The 19,610-nt window shown below is 44.0% G+C and overlaps 2 protein-coding genes across 2 annotated transcripts in view; both read right to left on the bottom strand.

The window, feature by feature from the left end:
• LOC140720188 (uncharacterized) overlaps positions 1–19,610 on the bottom strand; it is a 393,541-nt gene that overhangs the window by 43,129 nt on the left and 330,802 nt on the right. The gene's annotated exons all lie outside the window — the stretch shown is intronic.
• Positions 1,760–19,610, bottom strand: part of LOC140720156 (uncharacterized) — a 39,598-nt gene continuing 21,747 nt past the window's right edge. Inside the window, exons 2-6 of the mRNA XM_073035041.1 lie at positions 4,811–4,906; positions 4,167–4,400; positions 2,380–2,402; positions 2,174–2,292; positions 1,760–1,770 (exon numbers count right to left, since the gene is read on the bottom strand). Of these exons, the coding sequence (XP_072891142.1) occupies positions 1,760–1,770; positions 2,174–2,292; positions 2,380–2,402; positions 4,167–4,400; positions 4,811–4,906 (483 nt within the window). The remainder of the gene's footprint in view (positions 1,771–2,173; positions 2,293–2,379; positions 2,403–4,166; positions 4,401–4,810; positions 4,907–19,610) is intronic.

Genomic DNA, 19,610 nt, shown 5'->3' with positions numbered 1-19,610 from the left:
AAGTCAATTCAATTCAAATCGATTTCTTGTTTATTTTTTCCCACCCAATCATCCTTTTAGTTCCTCTCTATAGATATTTAAAAGCTTCCCAATCCTCTGTCTTCCTACTAATTTTTGTTTTGTTGTATACCCTCTCTTTTGCCTTTACATTAACTTGTCTTCCCTTGTCAGCCACGGTTTTACTATTTTGCCATTTGAGTATTTATCTATTTTTGGTATACATCTATCCTTCACCTTTCTCATTTTCCCAGAAACTGACACCATTTCTGCTCTGCTCTCATCCCTGCCAGCATCTCCTTCCAATTTGCTTTGGCCAACTCCTCTCTCAGACCTCTGTAATTTCTTTCACTTCTCTGAAATACTACAATATCAGACTTTACTTTCTCCTTATCAGATTTCAAGTTGAACTCAGTCATGTTGTGAGCACTGCCTCCTAAGGTTTCTTTTAACTACTCACCTCTGGTTCAATACATAACACCCAATCCAGTAGAGCTGTTCCCCGAGTAGGCTCAACGACAAACTGCTCCAGAAAACCATCACATTGCATTCAACAAACTTTCTTGAAATCCTTTACCAACCTGATTTTCCCAATTGCCCTGCATGTTGAAATCTCCCATGATTATCATAACATTGTCCTTTTCATCAGCCTTTTCTATTTCCAGTTGTAATCTGTGGGCCTCAACCCACTGACTGTTGGGAGGCCTGTATATGACTCGTGTCGGTGTCATTTTTACTTTTGCAGTTCCTTACCTCAACCCACAAGGATTCAACATCTTCCAATCCTATGTCACATCTTGCTGCTGATTTACCAGCAGAGCCACACCACCCCATCAGCCTTCCTTCCTTCCTCCGACACATTGTGTAATCTTCAACATTCAGCTCCCAACTACAACCATCCTTCAGCCACGATTCCGTGATGGCCACAACATCATACCTGACAATCGGTAATAGTGCAACAAGATCATCCACCTTACTTCTCATACTCCATGCATTGAGATATAACACTTTGTGTACTGTATCTGCTACCCTTTTTAATTCTGCATCCCTAATGCACTGATACTCACCTTGCTGGCTGCAATTTTCTCTTCGCATCTGTCCGCCCTATCTGACAGTCTGACTGCACGCTATCTTTGCATTTTAACCATTAGTCCTATCTCTTCTCTCCAGTTCCCGACACCCCCCCCCCCCCCCACCAAATTAGTTCAGACCCTCCCCAACAGCTCTATCAAACCTCTCTGTGAGAATATTGTTCTCGCTCGGGTCGAGGTGCGACCCATCCCTTTTGAGCAGGTCATTCCTCCACCAGATGAGATCCCAATGATCCAAGAACCTGAATCCCTGTCCCCAGCACCATCTTCTCAGCCATGTTTATCTGTCAAATTATCCTGTTTCTACCCTCACCAGCACGTGGCACAGGCAGCAATCCAGAAATTACAACCCTGGAGGTACTGCTTCTGAGCTTTCTACCAAGCTAGCCAGATTCTTTTCAGGACCTCTTTGCTTTTACTTCCAATGTCATTGTCCCAAAATTTACCAAGATGTCTGGCTCTGTTCCCTCCCTCTCTAAAATGCTGCAGACACGATTTGAGGCATCCCTGACCCTGGCACCCAGGAGGCAACATACCATTCGAGTGTCCCGTTCACACCAATAGATTCTCCTGTCTGTTCCCCTGACGATTCAGTCCCCGATCACGACCACTCCCCTCTTCTGCCTCTAACAACAGTGAGAGATGCTGATCCGGAAGGGGGAAGACCTGTGTCAGTCAGAGTCTGCACTCACAGGGAACAGAGGACGTGTGTATTTTCCAGACAATCCCAGTCACCACACTGATACCTGCTTTTATTCCCTACAATATCATCATCAGTATTAAATTCCCAGTTCCTTTGGTAGATCCAAACTCATGTCCTGGTGTGTTAGTGTATTTGCCTGGGATTGGAACACAGTGGTTCATCTGCCAGTCCGTGTATTGGTTGTATTGTGACACTGTGCTTGTGTGTCCAGGGGTCTGACATCTCCAGCTGACCATGTGACAGTGATGCCTCCCAGTGGGTGGGGTTGATGTGAAATAAACTTCACTTCCCCTTCAGCCCAGTATTACAGACAATCTTTGCATCAAATTGGAACTAAATTGAGCTTCATAAACAAGGAGAAATGAATTTTTGTAAGTTTTACCTCGATTAATAGCATCAAGCATTTCTCTCAGCACTGTGTTCAACAAATAGAGGTGATCGAATTTTTCAACTGGTAGGGTCTCATCTGTCACTGCCAATTCCTGGACATCGTCATTAATCCTGTAAGTATTAAATTGCTGGTTATAAATTGATATTCTGAACTATTTTACAAATCCATTCAGGGTTTTAGTAAAGAGCCTGTCCTACCTTCTGTTCCGACGAGCTTCCTCCTGAAATAAATAAAACACAAATCTGATTACACTTGGACTTACCGTCCACATCCTGAATTTCATCCAAATCATTACAAGGTGTTGAAAATTCCCACTCCCGCAATCACTCACACACACGGACAATACAGAACCACGGGGTAAATGACAGGGAAAGTTTCTGAATGTCAGACCATTACTGAGAGGATGAAACTTACAGGGAAGACAGGACAGGCTGTGCATTTTCATCTGGATATGACGTCAGTGTGATAGGATGGAGGAATTTAAGATCAATGATGTATGTGATTTTGTGCGGGTGGAGGAAGTACCTCTATTTATGGGGAGACTTGTGGGAAGATGTAATTCCAGATGGACTTTTAACAAATTCCACAAGAAATTTAGTGAGGAGGATGTGGAACTCAGTGCCACAGGAGTGGCTGAAATGGAACAGCAGAGATTGAATGTAATGGGGAGGCTGGATAAACACATGAGGGACCAGAGATTTCGGGGCACTGTTGCTGGTTGTGGTGAGTAGGTGGGTGGAGGATTGTGAAGCAGGGAAACTGATAGAAGATGGACCTAATGGCCTGTTTATGATAGAGAATGGGATATAATCCCATGCGAAATATATCCAAAAAATAAAGAGGCAGTGAAAATTTCCGTAATCTGATGGAAACCGGACATGGAAGATAAGTCTGATGTGTGGGTCACATTCTTTGTTCTCACTGATTGACAGAGAGACCCTCACACCCACTCACAGCCTGTGACTGGAACTGGGTGTTAATGGGAGTTTTAGAGGATATTTAATGCGGTAATTAAGGAAACAGTCAGCAGCTCTGTGTTATGATCAGAGTAAATAATTTCAGAGAGATTTGCCCAGTTTTGGGACAATAAACAATAGGTGCAGGAGTAGGCCATTCGGCCCTTCTAGCCAGCACTGCCATTCACTGTGATCATGGCTGATCATACACAATCAGTACCCCGTACCTGCCCTCTCCCCATATCCTTTGACCCCGCTATCTATAAGAGCTCTATCTAACTCTCTCTTGATAGCATCCAGAGACTTGGCCTCCACTGCCTTCTGGGGCAGAGCATTCCACATATTTACCACTCTCTGGGTGAAAAAGCTTTTCTGCATCACTGTCCTGAATGGCCTACCCCTTATTCTTAAACTGTGGCCTCCAGTTCTGGACTCACCCATCAGCGGGAACATGCTTCCTGCCTCCAGCGTGTCCAATCCCTTAATAATCTTATTATTATGGGACAACAACAACCCTGAATAGATGCATCAATTGTCTGGTGAGAAACAGTTTACTGTCATTTTAAAATGCTGTGTGTCGGAGCAACGCATCTGTTTTCCGTCTGCATTGTATTCTGTGCTATGTGTTTATTATGGTAACGCGTCACGTGAGTGGGGACGTGGTAAAAGCGAAGGGAAAAAGTTACGTATCTGTACTTTGTTCTGGGCGGTTTTGATCTGGGGTCGGGCGGATGTCATTCTGTTCTTGACCGCTGTGTTGCAGCTTACTTTACAATTAATTACCCTGAAGTTTCATCGCTTCAAGATTGTATTTTGCTAATGAAGGACTGAAAGCGTATCTTGGACATTTTGAAATGTCATTATTGGAGTGATGGGAGGGTGCATCATGCAAATATAACAACTTGTGTGAGGTCGTCAGCAGCGGCAATTGATTTGATAGAATTGGCCACTGTGCTGTGTTTATTTCGAATATACGACTGTTCATTTAGTGTCCTTTGACAGAAACAATTTGAAATATAATCCCTCACCTTGAGAAACATCACACTGTCTTTTTGATCCATCTGTTCCTTTAACTTAGTGATTTCCTCCTGAATAATCCTTATATTCTCTTGAAAAGCGAGAAGATTTTTCTCCAGTGGGTTGAGAATCCTCTTCTCTTCTTCCCTGAGATCCCTGAGTAAGCTCTGCTCTTTCTCAGTGATAATCTGGCGCAGTTCAGCAAACTGGGATGTGATGTGGGACTGAAGGCTGTGTGACTGTTCCTATCGAATGAAAGGTGAAGATTAATATACTGCATTGCTGTGCTCTGTTTCCTTTTGTCGTTAAGTTCGGTCTGTTAGAGTCCATGCTACTTCTGAGAGCATTCCCGCCAACACCATTCCCTCACGTTTTCCTGAAACCTATTCTCACTTATTGACCCATAAACTCCCATATGATTCACGCACACCCTCCCCACCTTTTCACGGTTAACGGTAATTAGCTATTCATCCGGCATGTCCTTGATATGTGTCGGAATCTCTCGTGGTCACAGGGGGAGCATGCAAACTCCACACAGACAGCAGCAGAGGTCAGGATCGAACCCAGGTCACTGGAGCTGCGATACTCGGCTATTCTGCATTAAATGGAGCAAAATTCGACAGTAATATCTGAAATTCCGCTCAGGAAGCCTCACCTGAACTCCGGAAATCTTCTCTTTCAGTTGTTGCTCCTTTTCCTGGAAGTCTGATTTCTTTTTTGTGAGAGAGTCTAAGGAAGATTTTAGCTGATCCTGGAAGTCAGAGAGTGAAGGAAATAGAAACAAAGATGCATCAAAAGAAACAGGTGATCAAACCCGATTATCACACAAAATGCCGGAGGAACTCAGTGAGTCAGGCAGCTTCTATTCAGGGGAAATAAACAGTCGGTGTTTCGGGATGAGACCCTTCATTAGGACTGGGAAGGAATGGGACAGAAGCCAGAATAAAAAAGGTTGGGGATGAGAACCAGCTGACAGGTGACGGGTGAGACAACGTGAGGGGGAACGTGGGGGAGGGTGATGAAGTGAGAAGCTGAGAGGGGCAGGTGGAAGAAGTAAAGGGCTGGAGAAGAAGGAATCTAATTCGAGAGGACAATCGACCATGGAAGAAACGGGAGGAACCGGGCTGTTTGCGGCCCTGAATGGTGACGAGGGAGGAGGTTAGGAGTCAGGTGTAGCACTTGTCCCGCTTGCAGTTGTCAGTGCCAGGAGGGAGATCAGTGGGGATGAGCGAGTGGATCAGGGCGATACAGGACGGGGAGCGATCCGTATCGAGAGCGGAGACTTGCGGGGTGAGGAGGTGGGCTGTGGGACGGAGAGATGCTAGAATCCCGTTGGAGAAGGTGGAAGTTGCAGAGAATCATGTGTTAGTTATAGAGGCTCGTGTGATGATATGTTGGATAAAAGAAATGTGTTAAGTATTTAATTAACGTTAGTTTTATCTTGTAGAGATTAACAGCTTCTTTAATCGGCTTGAAGCGGTGCTCTCTGTGTTCCTCCGCCACTGCACAGATCACACAGATCAGTGTCTTGTCCGTTTCACAAAACAGCTTCAGTTCTTCCTCATGTTCCTCGCAGTGACGTTTACTTTCCTTCCCCTTCGGATTCAGATTTATATTTTGAGCTTCTTCAGCCAGATTTGCTAAGGCCCGATTCACCCTGAGGGTGCGGTCAGCAAATACCTCTCTACATTCCGGGCAGGAGTTTCTCTCCTCCCTTTCCCAACACCGTGTGATACAAGAGCGACAGAAGTTGTGTCCGCACTCCAGTATAACCGGATCGGTGAAGAAATCCAGGCAGACGGGACAAATTACCTCATCGCTCAAACTCTCGGCCGGTCCTTTCGAAGCCATGTTAACTCCCAGCACTTCCTGATTCAGAATGATTTCACTTTCCGGGAGCTGCTGATCCCCTGCAGTACCGCGATTGTCCACTACGCGCGTTGCAGACTCGGGGAATCAAACAACACACACACAATGCTGGTGGAACACAGCAGGCCAAGCAGCATCTGTAGGGAGAAGCACTGTCGACGTTTCGGGCCGAGCCCCTTCATCAGGACAGCTGGTGTGGTATACTGCATCCGGTGCTCCCGTTGAGGCCTTTTATATATTGGTGAGACCCGACGCAGACTGGGAGACCGTTTCGCTGAACACCTACGCTCTGTCCGCCAGAGAAAGCAGGATCTCCCAGTGGCCACACATTTTAATTCCACGTCCCATTCCCATTCTGATATGTCTATCCATGGACTCCTCTAATGTCAAGATGAAGCTGTCAGGTTGGAGGAACAACACCTGGGTAGCCTCCAACCTGATGGCATGAACATTGACTTCTCTCACTTCCGTTAATGCCCCTCTTCCCCTTCTTACCCCATCCCTGACATATTTAGTTGTTTGTTTTTTTTATCTCTCTCTCTCTCCCCATCACTGCCTGTTCTCCATCTCCCTCTGGTTATCCCCTCCCCCTTTCTTTCTCCCTGGGCCACCTGTCCCATGATCCTTTCCCTTCTCCAGCTCTGTATCCCTTTTGCCAATCACCTTTCCAGCTCCGGTCTTCTCCTATCATTTCACATTTTCCCCTCCCCCTCCTACTTTCAAACCTCTTACTATCTCTCCTTTCAGTTAGTTCTGACGAAGGGTCTCGGCCCGAAACATCGACAGCGCTTCTCCCTATAGATGCTGCCTGGCCTGCTGTGTTCCACCAGCATTTTGTGTGTGTTGTTTGAATTTCCAGCATCAGCAGATTTCCTCGTGTTTGCTCAGGGAATCAACATGGTTTTGCTGGATGTGTTCAGTGGAAATTCTGACCATTTCTATGTTTAGTGTGGGATCAAAAACACATTAAACAGGCAGCAGATAAGAAAACGCGGCCATGGACTGTCTATGCCCGGCTACGAGCGGAGGAGGGTTGGCCATATGGCCAGCAACCCCATCTCTTAAAAACCTGGTGCGACAAAAACGTCAGCTGAATCTCCAAAGGCCTCATCCCTGCGGTCGGAAGGACCTTCCCCTGGAAGATGATTGAAGTCCTGCGCTGAAAGGAGAAGCCATGTGCCTCCCTGGGGTGGTTCACCACTACAATAACTGTGAGGCTTCCTCAGCCAACCCGGCCACTCCCTGTCCAGTGTAGAGGATCCCTGTAGTTCCAATGGTGTCCCTGTAGTCTGGAATGAGCCAGTCGGGTTAATGCCAAGGACCAATACCAGTAACCGTGGTCCCCAGGTTGGGAACCCCTGCTCTCCGGACATCTCGATGTGATGGCAGGCCAACAAGTTTCGAGCGTCTTTCCCCGAGTTGATGATCTTCCAGCAGCACTCGCTGTCCGTTTTCCTGCGCGTCCTGGGAACAGCCCGAGGATCAGTGAGCCTTCTGTCACGCAGATGCTGTGGCACAGGCCCTTGCATCTTTCTCCACAGATCTTCGCCAGCCCACAGTCCGCAAAGAGGTGAGTGACCGTCTCGTCTCCACTGCGCACTGTGGGAGTGATCTCCGGGCATGCAGCAAGGATCAGACTGGGAGGGGCCCTCTCGTCTCCACGGCAGTAATCTCGGGGCAGCGCGCTGTGGGAGTGATCTCCGGGCATGCAGCAAGGATCAGACTGGGAGGGGCCCTCTCGCCGCCAGACAAGTGAGGTCTTGGTGCCTGTTGGTGAGATCTGGTGATGAGGCATTCTGCCAGATGGTCTGGGCTGTCTGCTCAGGGAACCACTCCACTGTGTCCATCCAGTCCTTCTCCTGCAGTAACTGCAGGACATTCCGTGCTGACCACTGTCTGGTGTTCTTGTGGACAAAGCAGCTGGTCTGAAAGAACTGTCATCAATTTCATGAACACCAGGTTCACATGGAGAAGCTTCCTGATTGAGACAGACACAGTCTCACAGGGTATTTACAGGGTAGGGGCAGGAATGATGTTTCTCCTGGCTGGGCAGTGGAACCGGGGATCACAGTCTCAAAATCCGAGGTCACCTCAGCAGGACTGAGATGAGGAGAAATTTCCCCACCCACAGTGCAGTGAATATTTGGAGTTTTCTCCACAGGTTTTCTAAATTAAACGGACATATTCAGGGGCTCGGCGATGTTGGGAACGTTGCAGGAAAGTGGTGCTGAGGGCAAAGGTCAGCCATGTTCTGAGTGAGGGACAGAACAGCGCAACGGGCCGAATGGCAACGTCTGTTCCTGTTTCTTATTTTCTAAATCACGAGGTTACCTTTGCGCCTTGTTCTCCCTTGGCCTTCAGCCTGTCGGATTGCAGAGGGGAGCGGTGAGAGCTCCGGAGATCCATCAGCAGCCGCTGCGGTTATTTCATGTTCTTGTTCTTTATCATTATTTTTGTATTTGCATTTGCACAGATCAGCACTCTGGCTGATCTTTCACTGCCTGCTTCTGTTGTGGTTACTATTCTATACTTTTTCTAAGTATGTCCGCAGGAAAATGCTTCTCGGGGTTGTATGTGGTGACTTATCTGGACTCTGAAAATAAAATTTATTTTGAAATTTGAGTATCGGGAAACTTGCTTTAATTCTGAGAACAAACTGTGACTGACATCTCCAGCTCCCAGCAGCAGCCCGTCCTCAGACACACTCACAGCCAATCAGCGATCACCGTTGGGAGAAGGATGCTCTCATTGGCTGAGGGGAGTCAGTGGGCGGGACGCTGAGCGCCCGGCCGAGCCGGTGTTTGGAACCAGGACCGAGTGAGGCCGGAGACCGGGAGCTGAGCCTCGGGTTTCGGCTGCACCACCGGCGGGTCGTGAATCCTTTCGAAGGCAGAGCTGAAGAGACCGGCGGAGATTCCGTGAGATGTTTCAGCTACACGGAGGGCGCCCGGCCATTCCCCGCCGAGGATCGGGGCCTGTTGTCTGGAGTTGTCTCCCAGACACGTCCCTTCCTGCTGGGAGACGGGAGCTGCCCCGCAGCGGCTGCCGGTGGATCTCCGGAGCTCTCACCGCTCCCCTGTGCAATCCGAACGGCTGAAAACCAAGGGAGAACAAGGCGCAAAGGTAAACTCGTGCTTTAGAAAATAAGTAACATGAGCATGCCTGGCCGCTCGGCCCGTTGCGCCTATTCCACCCTTTCCTCAGAATACTCCTTTTTAAATCTTTTTATTGATTTTAAACAAACACAAAAATGAAACATGAATACAAAGAGCTTGAGAGTACATAATTAATAGGTGAAGGTATAAATACAAATAGATGATAATAACCTCCAAAACTCATAGTGGTTACAAAAAAATGGAGAAAATAAGAAATCCTCCCCCCAAAAAAAATGAAAAAAATCCTAACCGACATGGGCCATTGCATTATATCAATTATACACAGTAGCGTCAGTAACTCCGCACCTCCATCCAAATAATTAAGGACAATAAAAGTAAGGTTTAGGAAAAGTCAGTTTAGCTCATATGAAAATGTTGAATAAATGGTCTCCAAGTTTCTTCATATTTAACTGAAGGGACAAAGACAACACTTGTAATTTTTTCTAAACTCGAACAAGAAATAGTTTGAGAAAACCACTGAAATATAGTTGGAGGATTAATTTCTTTCCAGTTCAATAGGATAGATCTTCTAGCCATTAACGTAACAAATGCAATCATCCGCCGGGCTGAGGGGGGATAAACGACTTTTATCCACCATTGGTAAACCGAAAATTGCAGTAATAGGATGTGGTTGCAATTTGATATTCAGAACTGTTGAAATAATACCAAAAACATCTTTCCAATAATTTTGCAAACAGGGGCAAGACCGGAACATGTGGGTCAATGAAGCGACTTCAGAATGACATCTGTCACTGGTTGGATTAACATAAGAATAAAATCGAGCGAGTTTATCCTTGGACATGTGAGCCCTATGAACAACCTTAAATTGTATTAGGGCATGTTTAGCACAAATAGAAGAAGAATTGACTAATTGTAAAATTTTCTCCCACTGCTCTGTGGGTATAAGACAGTGAAGTTCTTTTTCCCATTCCTCCTTAATTATTTCTGATACTCCTGGCTGTATTTTCATGATCATATGATAAATGATGGCTACTTAACCCTTCTGGCAAGGATTCAGAGTTAGAATTTTTTCTGTAATGTCCATTGGACATAATTTCAGAAAATACTAACATTCAAGAAATTTCTAACTTGCAAGTATCTTAAAAAAAATGAGTTTTCGGCTGGATAGCTGTTCAAAGGACATAAAACTGTTATCTAAAAATAGATGACGAAAACATGTTATACCTTTTGTTTTCCAAAACACAGGGGCTTGGTCCATAAAAGAGGGCTGGAAAAAGAAGTTAGATATAATAGGGCTTGATTATTCAAGCCAAAGAATTTACGAAATTGAAACCATATTCTTAATGTATGTTTAACTATAGGATTAGTTATTTGTTTATTCAGTTTAGATAAAGCAAAAGGAAGCGAAGATCCTAAAATAAAAACAATGAGAAGTCTTGTACAGATTTACACTCCAAATTTACCCATTGTGGGCACGGTACTATGACCGATTCTTGTGTCCAAAATATTAAATACTGAATATTAACTGCCCAATAGTAAACTCTCAGGTTTGGCAAAGCAAAACCACCTTCCTTCTTAGGCTTCTGTAAATATTTTTTACTTAATCTAGGATTTTTATTCTGCCACACATACGAGGATGTTTTGGAGTCAATAATATCAAAAAAAATTTAGGAATAAAAATTGGTAAGTGTTGGGGTTAATTCGAGACTGCCATTACAGGTCAGGAGTGGCTCACGTAACACACATAATGTTAGGAGGCCGGAATGCGAGGGAGGGGGGAGCGAAACTGGGGACCCCGCTACACCGATACTATTAGTGTCACGCGATTCAGTAAACAAAAGAAACAGGTAACTCGTGAGCATATGGCTGCGGGCCAATAAGATGGACACAAGTGCCCGATATTACCTAATATGTAGCGGGGTTGTGCTGGGGGGAAAAGGGGTATAAATAAGAGCAGATTGTAAGGGGAAAACAGAACGCCTTCTCCAGCGACTCCGTGGATTCGCTGTGCCAGTTACGAATTCTGCAATAAAGCCACGTTTTGTAATATTCCGGTGTAAGTTGTCTCTCTTCCTAAACGAACACAGGGCAGAATTTCAAGCCCAACAGTAATGTTTGGAATAAATATAAAAATTTGGGTAATACTATCATCTTGATAGTATTAATTCGACCAACCAATGACAGAGGTAATGGGGACCACCTGGTAACAAGTTGCTTGATTTATTCAATTAAAGGTAAAAAATTAACTTTAAATAAACCCTTATGTTTCCTGGTAATTTTAATACCCAAATACGTAAAATGATCTGTGACAACTTTAAATGGTAAGTGTTTATAAATTGGAACTTGCATATTTAATGGAAATAATTCACTCTTATTAAAATTCAGTTTGTAGCCAGAAAAGCTACTAAACTGAGCAAGCAAGGATGAAATAGCAGGAATAGATCTCTCAGGGTCAGATATGTATAGTAACAAATCATCAGCATATAATGATAACTTATAAGTCCCTTACCCACCGAATATAAAAATTCTGCAACGTATTAAATAAATATAGCCATTCAACTCTATCGAATGCTTTTTCAGCATCTAAGGAAATGACATTCTGGTATTTTAGATGAAGAAGTATAAATTATATTAATTAATTTCTAATGTTAAAAGATGAATAACAGTTTTTAATAAATCCGGTCTGAACTTCAGAGATAATGTGAGATAATTTTCTAATTTAGTGGCCAGAATTTTGGTAAAAATCTTAGAATCGATATTCAGCAAGGATATTGGCCGATAGGATGCACATTCAGTGGGGTCTTTATCTTTTTTTAGAATTGGAGAAATGGATTGTGGTTATTTACCTACAGTTAACGCATCTTGAAAAACTTTACAAAGCCAAGGAGCGAATATAGAAGAAAAGGATTTTAAACATTCAGCAGTATAACCGTCCGAACCAGGGCTTTACCTGAATTCATTGAAAAATTCCCCTTTCCAGACCCTGCCCGGGGACTTGCCTGCACTCCTCAGGGTTATATATGGAACCTCTCGGACAGGGACAGGGAGTGGGTTCCCCTTTCCAGACCCTGCCTGGGGACTTGTGCCACTCCTCAGGGCTATATATGGAACCTCTCGGACAGGGACAGGGAGTGGGTTCCCCTTTCCAGACCCTGCCCGGGGACTTGTGCCACTCCTCAGGGTTATATATGGAACCTCTCGGACCGGGACAGGGAGTGGGTTCCCCTTTCCAGACCCTGCCCGGGGACTTGTGCCACTCCTCAGGGTTATATATGGAACCTCTCGGGCAGGGACAGGGAGTGGGTTCCCCTTTCCCAGGCAGATGCCCGAAGGTGACCGGGAGCCACCAGAGGGGCTGATGTAATATAAGCCATGGCACGGTGGGTCACTGAGGTAAGGGAACCCATTTGAATGACAGCCCGACTGCATGCGGATTTTTGTGAATTTACCCGATAACTACAGAAAAAAGGAGAATCCCTTGCGTACTTTATAGCTCGTTTTAAGGATACGTGAGAGTCCAATGCCGGCAAACCCCTGGACAGATCAGTATGTCCAGCTGGCAGTGCAGACTTTTCTAAACTGTCTCAGACCCAAGCCTGCCCACTCCTTTAAGTTAACTAATCTCAATTCGCTGTGTCAGACCTGGCCCCGAGTGACATAAATTCTGATGAATAGGGAGCGCTATTGACTCTTTAAGGGGACTGGGGAAAAGCGAGAGTGTGCACAGAGAACCGGTAGTGAGGAAATGGAGTTTGGGTCCCGACGAAGAACCCAGAACGGGTGGCAGGATCGTGCGGACGGTGCAGTTTAAGAGGACACTTGGCTAAGGACAGAGACGGGGTTTGTAGAAAGAGGGGACATTGGGCCAGAGATTGTCGCACTGCAATCACAGACAAGAATAATAAGGGGCTGGAAGACAGCCCGGATCACAGTGATACTCGACAGAGTACCATATTTACTCTCCACAAACCCTTTGGTCCCGGATAGGGCAGCCCAGAGGGGACGGTTCACAGTGATACTCGACAGAGTACCACATTTACTCTCCACAATCCCTTTGGTCCCGGATAGGGCAGGCCAGAGGGGACGGATCACAGTGATACTCGACAGAGTACCACATTTACTCTCCACAGTCCCTTTGGTCCCCGATAGGGCAGGCCAGAGGGGACGTATCACAGTAATACTCGACAGCTGGTAAGGAAGGCGGGCTCTGTCGTGGGCAAAGTACTGGAGAGTTTAACATCGGTAGCAGAGCGAAGGGCGCTGAGTAGGCTGCGGTCAATTATGGAAAACCCTGAACATCCTCTACATAGCACCATCCAGAGACAGAGAAGCAGTTTCAGCGACAGGTTACTATCGATACAATGCTCCTCAGACAGGATGAAGAGGTCAATACTCCCCAATGCCATTAGGCTTTACAATTCTACCGCCAGGACTTAAGAACTTTTTAAAAGCTATTATTAATGCTTTTTGAGATAGTGATTTAGATGCATATCATATTTTTTTACTGAGTTAAGTGTTGTATGTAATTAGTTTTGCTACAACAAGTGTATGGGACATTGGAAAAAAAGTTGAATTTCCCCATGGGGATGAATAAAGTATCTATCTATCTATCTATCTATTTACTCTCCACAATCCCTTTGGTCCCGGATAGGGCAGGCCAGAGGGGACGGATCACAGTGATACTCGACAGAGTACCACATTCACTCTCCACAATCCCTTTGGTCCCGGATAGGGCAGGCCAGAGGGGACGGATCACAGTGATAATCGACAGAGTACCACATTTACTCTCCACAATCCCTTTGGTCCCGGGTAGGGCAGGCCAGAGGGGACGGATCACAGTGATACTCGACAAAGTACCACATTTACTCTCCACAATCCCTTTCGTCCCGGGTAGGGCAGGCCAGAGGGGACGGAACACAGTGATACTCGACAGAGTACCACATTTACTCTCCACAATCCCTTTGGTCCCGGATAGGGCAGGCCAGAGGGGACGGATCACAGTGATACTCGACAGAGTACCACATTTACTCTCCACAATCCCTTTGGTCCCGGTTAGGGCAGGCCGGAAGGGACGGATCACAGTGATACTCGACAGAGTACCATATTCACTCTCCACAATCCCTTTGGTCCCGGGTAGGGCAGGACAGTAGGGACGGATCACAGTGATACTCGACAGAGTACCACATTTACTCTCCACAATCCCTTTGGTCCCGGATAGGGCAGGCCAGATGGGACAGATCACAGTGATACTCGACAGAGTACCACATTTACTCTCCACAATCCGTTTGGTCCCGGGTAGGGCAGGCCAGTAGGGACGGATCACAGTGATACTCGACAGAGTACCACATTTACTCTCCACAATCCCTTTGGTCCCGGATAGGGCAGGCCAGAGGGGACGGTGATACAGGTGGCTGTGATCAGGCTCACCACACAGACAGGCTCTTTTCTCACTGCTGTAATCAGGTAGAAGGTACAAGAGCCTCAGGACTCGCCCCACCAGGGTCAGGAACAGTTACTACCCCTCAGCTATCAGTCTGTGGAACAACACAGGATAACTGCACTCACCTGCTGTCCATAGAGATGCTCCCACAACAAATCATCGTACTGGGACTGTCTCAAAATGAGTGAAATAAGAGGTGGTTTGACTGAGACAGATCACATTCCTGTCTCAGAATTAGAGAAATTCAATCTCACAGGATATTTACAGCGGAAGGGCTGGAATGAAGTTTCCCATAAGGTGTAGAACCAGCGCTCACAGACTCTAAATCCAAGGACAACTCAGCAGGACTGAGATGAGGAGAAATTTCCTCACCCAGATTGCGGTGAATCATTGCAATTATCTCAACAAGATTTCTAAATTGAATAGACATATCCTGGGGCTCAGTGGTGATGGGAAGTTGCAGGAAACTGGTGCTGAGGTCAAAAGTCATGCATGTTCTGAGTGAAGGGTAGAAGAGGCGCAAGGGGCCGAATGGCCACACCTTCTCTATTTCTGATTTTCTGAAACACGAGTTTACCTTTGCGCCTCACTGTTTCTTGTCCTGTCAGATTGAACAGGGAGCGCTGAGAGCACCGGACATCTATTGGCAGCCGCTGCGGTTATTTCATGTTCTCGTTGTTTATTTGCATTGGCGAAGTTTGTTGTCTTCTGCACTCTGGTTGATCTTTCAGTGATCCAGATATAGTTACCGTTCTGTAGCTTTGCTCTGTATGTTTGTACGAGTTGTATGTGGCGACTTATATGTACTCTGTTAGTTTTTGGAATAGTCGCTTGGGGAATCTGAAGTGGAGGAGTATTTGGGGCTTATTTAAAATTATACATAGATATTATCCAAACAGTGTTTATTTGACAAGGGTTAATTCTGATATTGAAACTAACTGTTTTTTTTCTGGTTTATATCCAGAGAATTTATTTCATCTGTTTTGGGATTGTGAATATGTTAAAACATTTTAGTTTGATGTTGGTCAATTTATAGATCAATATATTAATGTGGATTTTACTTTTTGTTTTCAAAACATCTTATTTGGGTTTACTAATAACACCAAATCTCATAGGGATCATTTCTTTATCATAAATCTTTTGTTAATTTACAGCAAATTTTATATCCATAAATGCAATCACAGCAATAAGAAACCTTCATTTATATTTTGATGTCAGACTTCAAACTATACGTTTATCCTCTGAAAACTTCCCATCGCCAGACTGTAAAGACTGTACAAATCAGTCAAAGTTTTGGGTTATCTCTGTAAATGTTCCTGTTTTGTGACTCCTCTTAGATACAGTTCCTTCTGTCCAACAGTATTTAGAGCGGATTTCCTTGTTTATTTGTATATTTTTGAAATTAATAGTTATATATTTGTTGCTGCTTTTGTGTGACTCCCTGGCTTTTTTTTAGCATATGTTTAGTGTTTCTGTTTTTGTTTGTGTTTAATAAAAATTTAAAAAATTTAAAATGATAATAAAATTTACTTTGAACTTTGAGCCTCGGGGAACTTGCTTTGATTCTGAGAACAAATTGTGACTGACATCTCCAGCCCCCCGGCAGCAGCCCGCCCTCGGATACACTCACAGCCAATCGGAGAACACCACTGATAGACTCTTGCCTCCATTGGCTGAGGAGTGTCAGTGGGCGGGACGCTGGGCGGACCGAAGTTTGGAATCGGGAACGAGTGGACCCGGTGAGAGACCCGAGATTGGGAGCAGCTCCCCGGGTAAAGGCTGCAACAGCGGCCGGAGTTTTGAATCCTTCCGATGGCGGAGGTGAAGATTCGGGCGGAGATTCCGTCAGATGTTTCAGACACACAGGGGGAGCCCGGTCTTTCCCCGCCGTGGATCGGGGCCTGTTGTCCGGAGTTTCCTCCCAGTCCTGTCTCCTGCTGCTAGGAGACGGGAGCTGGCCCGCAGCGGCTGCCGATGGAACTCCGGTGCTGTGAGCGCTCCCCTGTGCAAAAGGACAGGCTGAAGGTCAAGGGAGAACCAGGCGCAAAGGTAAACTCGGACTTTAGAAAATAAATAACAGGAGCAGGCCTGGCCACTCGGCCCGTTGCGCCTATTCCACCCTTTCCTCAGAGTAGTCCTTTCTTTTTAAATCTTTTTATTGATTTTAAACAAACAGAAATGAAACATGAATACAAAGAGCTTGAGAGTACATAATTAATAGGTTAAGGTACAAATCAAATAGATGATAATAACCTCCCAAACTCATAGTGGTTACAAAAAATGGAGAAAATGAGAAACCCTCCCCCCCCAAAAAAAATGAAAAAATCCTAACCGACATGGGCCATTGCATTATATCAATTATACACAGTAGCGTCAATAACTCCGCACCTCCATCCAAATAATTAAGGACAATAAAAGTAAGGTTTACGGAAAGTCAGTTTAGCTCATATGAAAATGTTGAATAAATGGTCTCCAAGTTTCTTCATATTTAACTGAAGGGTCAAAGACAACACTTGTAATTTTTTCAAAACTCGAGAAAACCACTGAAATATAGTTGGAGGATTAATTTCTTTCCAGTTCAATAGGATAGATCTTCTAGCCATTAATGTAACAAATGCAATCATCCGCCGGGCTGGGGGGGGGATAAACGACTATTATCCACCATTGGTAAACCGAAAATTGCAGTAATAGGATGCGGTTGCAATTTGATATTCAGAACTGTTGAAATAATATCAAAAATATCTTTCCAATAATTTTGCAAACAGCGGCAAGACCAGAACATGCTGGTCAATGAAGCGACTTCAGTATGACATCTGTCACTGGTTGGATTAATATAAGAATAAAATCGAGCAAGTTTATCCTTGGACATGTGAGCCCTATGAACAACCTTAAATTGTATTAGGCATGTTTAGCACAAATAGAAGAAGAATTGACTAATTGTAAAATTTTCTCCCACTGTTCTGTGGGTATAAGACAGTGAAGTTCTTTTTCCCATTCCTTCTTAATTATTTCTGATACTCCTGGCTGTATTTTCATGATCATGTGATAAATGATAGCTACTTAACCCTTCTGGCAAGGATTCAGAGCTGGATTTTTTTCTGTAATGTCCATTGGAGATAATTTCAGAAAATACTAACATTCAAGAAATTTCTAACTTGCAGGTATCTACAAAAAATGAGTTTTAGGCTGGATAGCTGTTCAAAGGACATAAAACTGTTATCTAAAAATAGATGACGAAAACATGTTATACCTTTTGTTTTCCATAACACAAAGGCTTGGTCCATAAAAGAGGGCTGGAAAAAGAAGTTAGATATAATAGGGCTTGATTATTCAAGCCAAAGAATTTACGAAATTGAAACCATATTCTTAATGTATGTTTAACTATAGGATTAGTTATTTGTTTATTCGGTTTAGATAAAGCAAAAGGAAGCGAAGATCCTAAAATAGAAAACAATGAGAAGTCTTGTACAGATTTACACTCCAGATTTACCCATTGTGGGCAAGGTACTATGACCGATTCTTGTGTCCAAAATATTAAATACTGAATATTAACTGCCCAATAGTAAAATCTCAGGTTTGGCAAAGCAAAACCACCTTCTTTCTTAGGCTTCTGTAAATATTTTTTACTTAATCTCGGATTTTTACTCTGCCACACATACGAGGATATTTTGGAGTCAATAATATCAAAAAAAGATTTAGGAATAAAAATTGGTAATGCTTGGAATAAATATAAAAATTTGGGTAATACTATCATCTTGATAGTATTAATTCGACCAACCAATGGCAGAGATAATGGGGACCACCTGGTAACAAGTTGCTTGATTTGTTCAATTAAAGGTAAAAAATTAACTTTAAATAAACCCTTATGTTTCTTGGTAATTTTAATACCCAAATAAGTAAAATGATCTGTGACAACTTTAAATGGTAAGTGTTTATAAATTGGAACTTCCATATTTAATGGAAATAATTCACTCTTATTAAAATTCAGTTTGTGGCTAGAAAAGCTACTAAACTGAGCAAGCAAGGATGAAATATCAGGAATAGATCTCTCAAGGTCAGATATGTATAGTAACAAATCATCAGCATATAATGATAACTTATAAGTCCCTTACCCACAGGTAGTACCAAAAATATTAGGTGATTCACGAATGGCAACGGCTAAAGTTTCCAAAGCAATGTCAAATAATAGAGGACTTAAAGGGCAGCCTTGCCTCGTACCACGGGACAACTGATAAAAAGGAGATCTTTGATTATTGGTAAGAACCGAAGCCAAAGGTTTATAATACATTAATTTAATCCATTATATAAATTTTAAGCTAAAATTAAAATTCTGCAATGTATTAAATAAATATAGCCATTCAAATTTATTGAATGCTTTTTTAGCATCTAAGGAAATGACATTCTGTTATTTTAGATGAAGAAGTATAAATTATATAAATTAATTTTCTAATGTTAAAAGATGAATAACAGGTTTTCATAAATCCGGTCTGATCTTCAGAGATAATTTGATGTAATACATTTTCTAATCTAGTGGCCAGAATTTTGGTAAAAATTTTAGAATCCGTATTCAGAAAGGATATTGGCCAATAGGATGCACATTCAGTGGGGTCTTTATCTTTTTTAAGAATTGGAGAAATGGAGGCATCATAAAAAGATTGTGGTTATTTACCTACAGTTAACGCATCTTTAAAAATTTTACAAAGCCAAGGAGCGAGTATAGAAGAAAAGGAATTTAAACATTCAGCAGTATAACCGTCTGGACCAGGGGCTTTACCTGAATTCATTGAAAAAGGGAGTGGGTTCTCCTTTCCAGACCCTGCCCGGGGACTTGTGCCACTCCTCAGGGTTATATATGGAACCTCTCGGGCAGGGGCAGGGAGTGGGTTTCCCATTCCGGACCCTGCCCGGGGACTTGTGCCACTCCTCAGGGTTATATATGGAACCTCTCGGATAGGGACAGGGAGTGGGTTCCCCTTTCCCAGGCAGATGCCCGAAGGTGACCGGGAACCACCAGAGGGGCTGATGTAATA

Source organism: Hemitrygon akajei, unplaced genomic scaffold, assembly GCF_048418815.1.
Source record: "Hemitrygon akajei unplaced genomic scaffold, sHemAka1.3 Scf000037, whole genome shotgun sequence".
Classification (NCBI taxonomy): domain Eukaryota; kingdom Metazoa; phylum Chordata; class Chondrichthyes; order Myliobatiformes; family Dasyatidae; genus Hemitrygon; species Hemitrygon akajei.
Note: the sequence above shows the minus strand (reverse complement) of the source record. Positions and strands in the feature narration are given on the sequence as shown.